The sequence below is a fragment of the Takifugu flavidus genome, chromosome 21 (genome assembly GCF_003711565.1).
Source record: "Takifugu flavidus isolate HTHZ2018 chromosome 21, ASM371156v2, whole genome shotgun sequence".
Classification (NCBI taxonomy): domain Eukaryota; kingdom Metazoa; phylum Chordata; class Actinopteri; order Tetraodontiformes; family Tetraodontidae; genus Takifugu; species Takifugu flavidus.
Window position 1 is genome coordinate 2,688,151 of NC_079540.1, and position 11,623 is coordinate 2,699,773.

General features: G+C 46.6%; 1 protein-coding gene across 1 annotated transcript; it reads left to right on the top strand.

Moving 5' to 3' along the window:
- Window positions 1–235: 235 nt before the first annotated feature.
- Window positions 236–11,315, top strand: triqk (triple QxxK/R motif containing). Its single transcript, XM_057020875.1, has 4 exons — window positions 236–413; window positions 2,439–2,512; window positions 4,829–4,914; window positions 10,159–11,315. The coding sequence occupies exons 2-4, from the start codon at window positions 2,452–2,454 to the stop codon at window positions 10,264–10,266; spliced, it is 255 nt and encodes an 84-aa protein (XP_056876855.1). The 5' UTR covers window positions 236–413; window positions 2,439–2,451; the 3' UTR covers window positions 10,267–11,315.
- Window positions 11,316–11,623: the final 308 nt, after the last annotated feature.

The following is an 11,623-nucleotide window of genomic DNA, read 5'->3' on the forward strand; positions in this document are numbered from 1 at the left end:
TTGTAATATTTTTATCTATTGTTGATATCATAGTAGTTGTATAAGCCATATTATTAGCCATATTATGATTTTGATTATTAATTAATTTTCCTGCAATTACTGATTTTCTGTCGGTGGGAGCGTTTACTCGATATGTCGCGCGCGCCTCCAAATTAACCACGCCCATTCTCCGTGCTATTGGTCAATTTGACAACATTCGCGTTTGATTGGAGGAACGGGCTGTCAGTCTCTCGCGGGACCGCCTAAAGCCGGAACTGTTCCTGGAAGAAGTGTTGTGTTGGCATTCTGAACAAATTTGGCTCAAAGTACAATAAAGTGACATTTCTGTGGTCGACGTGGCTTGATAACGATAAGATAGGTGGCGAAAAAAACCTCTTGTGGGTGGCACTTTCTGTCGATATCAGGAGCATTCAGTAAGTACCTTGATGAATGAAGGCTGTGGTTAGTTTAATCTGTTTATGTCTATGATATAGCTGGAGCTTCATTAAGTGCACAAGGTTGCAGGTTAGATGATTCTGGCGTGAGTCTGCAGAGATCTTTGGTGCACTGCATGAGTACAATGCATAAGACCGCAGGGGAAAATAGCACGCAGCAGTTCCTAAAAACAAAACAAAACGGAAATGTGTCTCGATTAAGCAAAAAATTAAATAAATAGCACCTTTGTAATGGTTGATCCATCCTCCTGATGACGTCCTCAAATTTAACTCGTATCAAGCAAATGCGCAATATAGGCGTTAATACTTTTTAATTTCAGATGCAAGGCAAACTTCTCTAGTTAAAGACTGCTTGATCACACGTGATTTTATTTGAATAAACTAGCTGCTGCTTCCCGTTTCTTTCACCTTCCTGAATTTGCCTGTGGAACTTTGAGAACTGTGTCTAATATAAAAACCTTTCGTTTCCTCACCTTAATATATTGAATTTATTGAACAGATTTACCTCTTTGTGCTATGTTCAAGGGCAGTACAGCAAGTTTCCCCATAGTTTAGCAGTAGCAGGTTACAAAGCACATCGCAGGACTTCTGTGTCCCAACTGCAAAAATTACATTTTGCTCTCTCCCTTCTGCCTGAGCCTTTTTAATTTTCCTTTCCGATGCCAGAGGTCCCTTCCCTCTGTCGACATCAAGGGGAAAAAAAGCTTCTTTCATTCTAAAGGCAAACTCTGCGATGCAGCGAGCTCTCTTGAGAAGGTAGCGGCCGGCGCTGGTGGCCGCGCCTCTTGAGCATGCTAATGCATTCTCTTCCCTGTATCCCTCAGCTGCACCCTAAGACTTCACACCATTCTTGTTCTTCTCAGACTCACATGGATGCATTTTCCCTTTGTGTTTCTCTCTGTTCCCACTTGCATTCCATATCCCTCAGTACTCATACAGTAGGCAGGTGAAGAAATGCCTTTAGTTGTACTAGATGGAACATTCCTGGTTTTTCAGGACATATTTTAAAGATACCTTAAATGCTCAGGGCCTGAGTTGAATAGAAATAGTTGAATAAATATAGAATTTGTTTTATTTTACCTTTATTAGACCTGGTGACGCGGGAAAGGACAGACAATAGCAACATTGTGTTCCACAATATGTGTGGCTGGATGACGGAGATAGAGAACAAACCAACTAATAAAACAGCCTGATATTGTCACCTGAAACAAAGAGGTTCCAATCAGCCGATCCGAATGAATAGAATTCACCTATAAACACACAGCGAGGGAAGGGAAACGGCATCAAGACTCCTGACCTGGATCAGAAAAACAAACGTTGCTTGAATCGGTACCGTCGGACAGACGATCGCCCTCCAAAGGTGCAACGCAAACACCTTCCCACCTTCCCACGAGGGCTGGACTTTGTCCCATAATCAGGTCAGATGTAGATTTTAAAGATCTGGATCGGGTTTTAAGGGGGAAATTCCTCCTGTCTTGAACAAAAGGCTTCAGCTTTGATTAATATGGACTGATGTGGCGTGTTTGAGGAGCAGCTGGCCGTGGGCCAAAGAAAACGAGCGCTGATGCTAGAAACGGAAGAATTATGCAGATGACTGTTGCATCTCCTCACAACTATGTATATTTATATCATTGTGAGCTGTGTATTGATGCCTTCCATGCGAGGGGTAACTGTAATTAAAGTGGGAGCCGATGGTGTGACGGGAAATGGTGTTCGACTAAATGAAATGGATAGGAGGCGCACACACTGTGAACATAATGCACGTGGAAGGTGGTGAGAATTAATTTAATTACGTGTAGCAGATGTATGCGAGAGATAAACCATCTGCCTGATGAAAACTGACTTCGCTATATGTGGTCGTGCGTCAACTTAAACCCTTCCTGCAGATTTCTCGCCGTTTCCCTCGGCAACAGGACGGGGAACGGTGTCGCGGTGACGTATGGCTGAATGATGAGGTGCAAGAAGGTTATCCTTTTTTTTTTTTTTCTCCTTGTTTCTCCTCAGGCTGACTCAAACAATGGGGAGGAAGGACGCCAGCGCCAGCGCTTTGCCCGTCGATCAGTACAGGAAACAGATCGGTGAGTCCTTTGGTGGAAAAACAAACCCAAATCAAATAAATTCTCTCAATTCTTAAGAGATTTTCTTTTTTGGGTCGTACACTAAACTAGTGATGCATTTACGCATCAACTCTGCATTTAGAAAAAAAATTAGCGTGGAAGTCAAATACAAATGGGGTAAATTTAGCAGAACTCGTGTTTTCTCATTCGCACAACAATTTGGTGTCAAACTCACGCAATCACACTGTGTTGCAGAAATCAGCTGTTGCCGCTTTTACACATATTTCCAACTGTGTGAGAAACAAACTCTTTTAATCAGCTCTGGCGTAATCTCTCAGCACTGGGCTGTGAAAAAGGCTTTTTTTTGACTGGGTTGGAGCTAGAACCAACGCCGGTGTGGTGGTCCCTCTCAGCGTTGCGACCGCAGCAGCGCCGCAGCTGAACACGTGGTCAAAATGGACGGGACGCCCGTCTGAAAGGCCTAACCTGGATGACCTCATGTTCAGGCGGTCCTTTTTTCCCCTGCTCTATTTCTCCTGGGGAGGGAAATCTATAAAAATGGTTCGGCACCCGCTCTTCTGAGTGTCGGGCGCGCTCCACGGGGTCATTTGAACATGTGATATGGTGACTAATTCATGCGTCGTCAGCAGCGGCGAATGGTTGTGGGGCTGTGCCATCATCTCCGCAGGTCAGGTGGGCGGAGGGGGGCGGAGTCACTCTAACAGGCTGCTCTCCAGAAGAGGACTGTACCGAACACAGGTTAAAGGTTTATTGAGTTAGGTTTGGGGACATCTAGTGGCAGATCACGGCATCTTGTTGTGGAATCTTTACAAAAAAAATAGCCCGTCGGTAGGTGGACCCGAGTGGGTTTCTTTTCCTTCGCCTCCTTCCAGGTCTTCTTCATCTTTGAGTTAAGTGCAATAATAAGGTTTTCACAAATTCATCTGAAACTGAGACAACAGTAACGTGCTTCTCTGGATCATCGCCGCATCCTGACACTAAATAATTCATGCCAGCAGTCATGGTTGTATTTTTGTACAGTTGGCAGGAAGCACTTAATTAGACATTCCTACCTGACACAGTTTTTACTCTTAAATACTGCTGTTTTATTTTTAAGACAAATCACGATGGGTCTTTTTTCTTTTTCCCCTCCGAGCTTCATTTTAATGGACAATTTGTGTGACACATAAATCACACACTTGTCACTCTCCACCCCTTGAGTGTTCAATCACAAGGCTAATTTTAGCGAATGCTCCCTACCTACTTCGTTATGCTAAGCAGAACAATAGCTCGATTTAAAAGGGAAAGAAAGAATCTCCATAGTCTTAATTAGAGGTAAAACCAGAACAGGCACATCAAAAGGAATGTTGTGGGGGAGATTTGGTGTTTGTCTTGTCTTCTTGGCAGGAAATTGGTGATGAGGCCAATGAAAGGCGTGCTCGGGGATGCCTCTCAGCAGGCTCTCCAGCCAAGGTAACGTCCCTCAGGGACACCGTATTGTCCTCTGCGTGCGAGCAGACAGTGACGCCTCTCCAACATCAGGAAAACATCTTTATTGCCCGTGAGGGAGGAGTAGTGCCATCGGCGGGGAGACCGACATCGGGCTCCAAATACAGCATCTCCCAGGCTAGCATTCCATTAGCCTTTTTTATGTGATCTTTCAACTGCTGCATTAGGAAAAAAGGGAAGTAAGCTGGGAAATAAATAAATCCTGTGATCAGCAAAGCAAACAGGAAAGGCTTTTAGGTTCCCTTTTTTTGATTAGATGCAAAAATGGATGGGAAATGGATGCATTCCGTGAACTGGCAAAGCGAGCGTGTGACAACTGGTTCCACTGTGCTTTGGGCATTCTGTTTTATCATTTATCCTGACTTAATCCACCACTTAATCCAACAGCCTCTTAAGCATTTCGCGACACTGACACAGGAGCTTGTGTGTGGACCACCTGTTGGGTTGGTGTGACAAATATCCACCGTACTTAGCACCGACTGACGGGAGCATCCGAAATGTCTTTTCTGTGGTGCTTGAATAAAGGCTGGAGCTGCACCTTCTTGGCTTGTATTCAAGCTCGCTTTCCTGCGGTGTGCTGTTGCTAATTAGTCCAGGACAGGCGGCTCACACACTCGCATAAACATGCACGCTTTGCCAGGTGGCCTGTTTTGCCCCACGTGAGTCGGCCTCAAGAGTCCAGCGAGCGCAGGTGATCTGCAGGGAGATCTTTGCACGTGCAGGCGGGGCACCTCGGCACCACAATCGTCATTTGAAAAAGAATTTTGCACTGTTTCTTATCAACCCGGCAGCTGCGTACTAATCTGACGCGCCTGTTTTGTCTTTCAGGCAAGCAGGACTATAAAAAGACGAAGCCGGCGCTGAGAGCCGCGCGGCTGAAGGCTGAAGCCAAGAAGAATTCCTCAGGATTCCGGGTAAACCTGCGCTCACCCCCTCTCTCCGCTCAACCCGTCCTCCGCTATTGCCGTTTCTCTGTCTTTGCCAGCCGTCTTTTGTCCGTCCGACCGCCACAATTCCGGGAAAGTAATAACACATTTCCACCTGCGCCCGCGCGATGCTGCGTTAGCTTTCCTTTGATAAAATCCCAGGAAGGACAGAAACGTCCTTCATGGATTTTGCAGGCGTCTTTATTTAACCTTAAAAAAAAGAAAACCTAACACAGTTTTTTTTTTCTTGCAGAGAGATAATGAAGTCCCAAAGGGGAAAGTTAGAGCTTCTCTTATTCCTTTAAAGTTAAAGTAGAAATGAGGAGGACCAAGGACAGGCATTGTGGGAGATGTGGGAAATGGAACGGGCATACAAAGAAACATATGAAGCTTCTCTTCAGACGGCGCATAAATGGAATGTTTTGATCAATCGGGGTTTGTGCATCCCGATATAACCTGTCTGAATGGTTGCCACGGCAACGGTCTTTCGACACAGGGGCGGAGATGATGTGAACTTTATTCTTCGCAGGGCCTCTCACGACGCCAAGGTTGCACAAATGGTTTCAGTTCGCTCGAGTGTCCGATTGAGAGGCAACAAAAAAAAGACGCAGTTCCCGTTCGTTCAGAACAATTACGGGAAACGCAACCTTTTTTTTTTTTTTACAGTCAACTCTGCTGGTTGTTATTTAAACTGTTCAGCTCAGCAGTTACAAGAATCCGTTGCACTATTTCCAATTTTCTCCCCACATTTGCAATAAAAGAGCCGGTGAAACTGGTAAATCCTCACAAATCAGATGAAATTGGCTCCTCGATGACTTTTAGAAACTGTTAAAATGTAAATCAGCTCCCTGGAACGTTATCCCTCCCCCCGTGTTTATTTGCCATCTTGGTGTTCCAAATCTGGGCTCTTTTTCAGCAGATCAAAAGGTCTCGGTCGCCATTAAGCTTCGGTTGTTGGATGGGACGCAGAGACGGAGGAATCATGGCGAGGATTAAACGCTGGCTAAAATGGTCAGGTTTTAAAATATGCATCTCTTAGACACGCAAGGCCTCATTAAGCACGTCTTTAATCCAATTAGATTAGTCCATATCTTGAAATATTGATATTGCCTATGAATAATTCAGGTTTTTCACACCCAAGATGAGGGGAATTTTCAGGGGTCGGATTAAAAATACCTCTGGGACAGGCACATTAAACTGACTTGGACCCTTTGGCCCCAAGTTTGATTGAAATTCAGCCCAAGTGTAATGGATACTCCGTCACGCCTGCTTTGCCATCCAATTCATGTGGCACCCTGTAAAGTTGTGATATTTTTTTATTTATTTTTTTTACATTTCTTTGATGGCAGCAGAAAGCTCTGCAGTAGCGACTTAACTGGCTTTTGTGTGTGTGTGTGTGTGTGTGTGTGTGTGTGTGCTCTTCCTTTTCCACCATGTTTCCGGGTGAAATGCTGCTCGCTGATGCAGCTGGCACCTCAGAAGTGCCAGGAGACACGCAGGCACAGAATATCTGGCAGCTGCCACGGCAGCCTGTCCCAGTACCAGAGCAGTCTGGCTATTTTCACACACAACAAATAAACAAAACAGAAAGCAGATGAGGGAATACGTCCGTCCCTCCCAGCCGACAGCGGGGCCGCGCTCAGTGTTGACCTCAGAATTTGCCATAACCAGCAGCTTACCCCCCCCCACGAGCGTTATTTACCCACGTTTAGTCACGGCCCATCAGAAGATGACGCCTGCTGCTGGAGGGACGCATATGTTGACATCTTCCACGCTCGGAGCGGGACGAGAGACGAAACGTCTGGCAGGACGTCTTCTCAGTTTGTTCGCAGAAGAGAAGGACGCCTTTAAAAGTGGCGGGAAACCTTCCGCCTCGTCTAATTGGCACGCCAACCTCCTGTTGGGTCCCCACGGCGTTCCACTGTGGGCTGATTTAGCCGCCGAGCCCAACAGGTTGGGAAAATAGATTTCTGATGGAATGCGTTGAGCAGCCGACGGATGGCGTGTCTTTGAGACATTTTGATTCTCTGGTGGTAAACATTTGAACCTTTTTAATCAAAAGTGGCCTCGTCCTGCCCACAGGTGTGATTAAAGTGACTGCAGCTCCAGGTCCAGTTGTTCCCCTGCTGTGGTCGTAGCTCTAAAGCCATTTAACTGGACTCTTGTCTTTGTCCCAGCACGCGTGCATGAGAGCATAATCGATCTATTATTGAAATCATGCTGCCTTTGCTATGATAGGTGGTTAGTTAGCAGAACTCTTGTCTGGCCGAGAACAAACTGGTTTTTCTGTTGAAGCTCCAGTGTTTGTTCATCAGTGAATGTACAGTCTGACTGGTCTGTATTCACACAGGAGCAGATCGACTTTCAGCGACATTATCGTTGTGTTCCAGCCCCACTTTTTAAAATTTTCGGCCTGAGTCAAGCTAACATGCTAACCTCTCCTTTTCAAGTCCAGTTTTCATCCGTTGGACGCAGTGACTCCTGTTTACCTTTAACAAATGACCTGTCTGGTTTCGGGTCAATGCTGAATTTAATTTGTTTTGGCAACCCCCCTCAGCTATTGACTTCATGTAAAACAGGGTTCACTTGCAGTTAATTCCAGAATCTGTGATATTTCAATAAAAAGCGTACTTTCTTTTTTCTGTACACTGTTGACCCTGGAAAAAGTACTCTAAACAAAACCCACCATCAGGAAGCGGGGCAACAATCCAGCAACACACACACACACACACACACACCACACACACACACACACACACACACACACACACACCACACACACCACACACACACACACACACGTCCTCACATTTCTACCTTTGAGGCCACATTCATAAACATAAGACATTAACCAGTTCCTTAGCCTAAACATCCCAGCTAACATCCCAAACAGCAACCTTAATCCCAACCATTCTTAACCATAAAACAGTCCTTTGAAGTCATGAGGGCCAGGCAAAATTTCCCTACTTAAAAATGTCCTCACTTTGCTAGTAGAATGAGTATTTTGCCACTTGACATGTACCAAGTACACACACACACACACACACACAAACCCAGCGGGAGAATAAAAGGACCAAATGACTGGATGTCTGCTGAGCAGGGCTCGTCGCCAGGGTGACAGGGAACCAGCTCCCAGCACGCCAAGCGTGCTGCAGCTGCCTGTGTTGCCGGGAGAGCCACGTGACCAAGACGATGCGCTCGGGCCCCATCCAGGGGTCTCCATCAGAATGCAGCGAGCGGCTCCTCTCAAAAAACAATGATCTCAATCAAGTGCAGGTGCCGCTTCATGCGACTGGAGTGGCGCTTGTTTTCCTAAACCCAGCTGTTCTCTTTCTCTCAAGAACCTGAAACAAAAGACGGGGGCTTTGTCGGGCGGCGCTGTATCCAGGCACTTAGCTACATCACAAGTATTTTCCTTGCAGCAGTGTCGGCAGAACAGATAAACCTTTGTTTTGTTTTTGTCGCCCTGTTCAAAGCAGCGATCCGGACCACCTGATTTCATAACGGTTCTGAGGCCTGCGCGAAATCCAAAGTGGAATCAAGCGGCAGGAGCCTGGTGGTTAATACATGAAACTAAAGTGCATGAAATTTAAAAGTTTTCCAATTAAGCGAGGACTTAAAGCTGTTTGGAGGCTGGCGGGATGGAGATAAACGTGGGCCGAGGCTAATGAAGACCAGCACCATTAATGACTCGGCACCACCACTTGTACACAGATAGCTGAGGATGCTGCGGCTCCTCTAATTCCCCCCCCCACCCCTTCATCAGAGGCACATTATTGGCCCACCCCTCCCTCTGCTCGCTCTGCCACATGTTTTATTTTGGATTTTTCTCTTTGTAGTTCAGATTTGATTTATTTTGTAGCGTGGCTTATTTTTCTGGTACCCATAAATGTCCGTGGACGCGTCGCTCTCAACTGGCAGAGTTTTTATTTGCTGGATAATTTTGCCCGAGACGTCTTTTTTATAATGGCTTTTCATTTCTTTAACAAGCCGACACATTCCAGCACTGTAGGGGGCGACGTGACGGCCGACGTTAAGCAAAGACACAAAGAGGAGCTCCTCAAGCTGGGATTTTTAATGCTGCGTTTTGTTCCGGGGAAAATTTAAATGGAAACAAAGAAAAATAAAATAACCAATTTCAACCTTTTTTTTCCCCCAAAGTAAAAAATAGAGGTAACTGTTGTTTATTTGTCTTTCTAACCATTTATGCCAGTTCGATGCCCAGTACTTCTCAGCCTTCCTGACCCTGAGGTCACATGACTGCATGTTCATGATCCTTATTTTCCATCCAAAAAGCCACGAGTATCAGCTCACCAGTGGAGGACTCGTACGAGCCTTTCACCTCTCCTGCCTCGCTGTGGCCCAGTTTAGACGGAAACAGGAGTAAGAACTGTTTCCTTTCTGCGAACAACAACAAACTCCGACTCCATCCAGCTCTTTTAAAGCCCTCCAGGCTCTCAGTGCTGATTAGAAAGTTTGCAGCTAATGAGTTCTCTTGATAAAGAAAAACCGGCATTGTTCAATAGTCTGAGTGGCCCTAATGAAACTCCAGCTGATGAAGATCGTAATCGAGCGAGCGACACGTAATGAACGAGCGCTTCAAGTCCTCATTTTCACGTCGAATGCCACTCCTTTGGAAAGCCTCTACTGGTTTGACAATTAACCAGCAGGAGCGGCATTTTAGTGTATTTTTACCTGATTTTTACGTTTCTTTACATTCTAAACATCCACATTTTGTGTATGCCTTTATGTGTTAGCCTGTTAGCATTGCTGTCACCGATGCTTCACTCACTTATCGGGTTTATAAGGATTTTAAAGATCACGCCGGTGTTTGGTGACACTGGACTAACTGGTTTTCAGGATTTCAGCCCGTTTCTTAAATAGTTTTTGTCCCGTTTACCTGTCTGTAAAGTTAATTTGACTCATCTCCAGGGTGTGAAAACAGATTTTTTTTTTTTTTTTGGGCCGGCTCACGCGGAGGGATGATGATTGACAGAACTTTAATTGTATTTCATTTTTAATATTTAATTGCATTTTTTTTCATGTTTCAGAACGAGCCAGTAAAAGCTGCTAGCGCGTTGATTACAGAGCTGCAGTAAATTTAGATAAGACAGAAACCCCCCGAGGGGGGCTCGCAGACATCCACGAAAACGCCAGCGATTCGTTAAAGAGAGCACAACAAAGCGAGGACGCCGGATCCAACGGGAGTGTGAATTGTGCTCTGTCTTGCAGGATGCGTTCCTGGTCGTCGTGGCGATCCTCTTCTTCGTCCTCTGCATCTACGCCTTTTTCTACCTCAACCTGAGCACGGAGCTCAACCTGGACGTGGACTCGGACTAACGCTGGAAGACCAGTACGCGGGCTTGGGGGGGAAGAAGAAAGATGGCCCTCCATTTGAAACCGGCTCCTTGGTTCCATTCATCGAATCCCACCCTGCCGTTGCCCCCCCACCAATGGAAACATGGAAATCTCCGACAGCCAGACAAACACATTCCAGCACTTCTTCTCCGTCGCGTATCTGCGGATCACAAAGTGCGAGATTAGAATCCACAAAGCCCCCCCCCACCCCCCCCACGCTCTGATTAAACGTGTGTGCGGAATACCGAGCGAGACATTGTACCTGCCGTGCGGCGAACAAGCACGCCCGCGGAATTAGCATCACAAATATGATTCTCTTCTTCCATTGGAATGGAAATGACGGAGGTGAGTGAGTGAAGGTGAGCCTTTGTGCTCCACATGAGGATGCGGTGATAATGCTGCTCCGCGCCCGCCTGCCTTTTAAGACCCAAACACGCCTTTGTGCCTCTGGTTAAATCTATGCGTGCTCGTGCTTCCATTAGCCCCGGTGCTTCCGCCGTTGGAGGGTGCTCAACCTTCACGTCTTCCCAAGTTCTGTCCGCCTTGAGAACTAAACCCAGCGCACCTTTCCGGACGTGTCCTGGGAGCCCCCGCGAGCCCCGAAACGTGAGACGGATCTGCAGGGATCCGTTTCCCCTCCCGCTTGTTCTCCCGTGACCTTCCGACCTTCAGGAAAGAAAGGACAAGGCACGCGGGGAGGATTTATGATAAGCGTGCGTTTGTCCCCTCCCTCTGAGCGGCATTTATCCGGCCTCGTGCACACGGACCCCCCCTCCCTCGCCGCTGTCAATCACTCACATGTGTAATAATAGACAGCCTGACCTAAAGAGACCTTCAAACACGCCACCTGTTATCTGAAAGGTCACCGCCGTAATCTTGGAAACCATGACGACACGTCGCGGCGCTCTGGTTGCTATTGTCTCAAGTCATTCCGGTGATTCATTGTTGCTTTCTACACATTTTTTGTAATGATTTATCTCTTTGTCGTATATATAAATAATAGCAGAAATAATAAAGGATCTTTCAGTAAATCCTCCCTGTGCTGCTTTACACCAACGACACAATATTGTTGGGTTTATACCCGCTGCTGTTGTGTATCGATCCCGTCACACCGATGGCGTGAACGTTCCCTCGGTCGCCAGTTATTAAATCATAGTTGGCCCATGAATGCCTTCACGTGGCTTGTTTTGACCTTTCCGTTGACACGCCCGAGTCGGCCGCATGACAAGTGCGACGCTGTTTGTTGACACCGGTGTGTGTTTGTCGTGACCTAAACGCTCCTAAATGAGGCAGATAGCGCCCGCTCGGGCGCCGCTCATTCCTCATGTGAGTCGCCGGG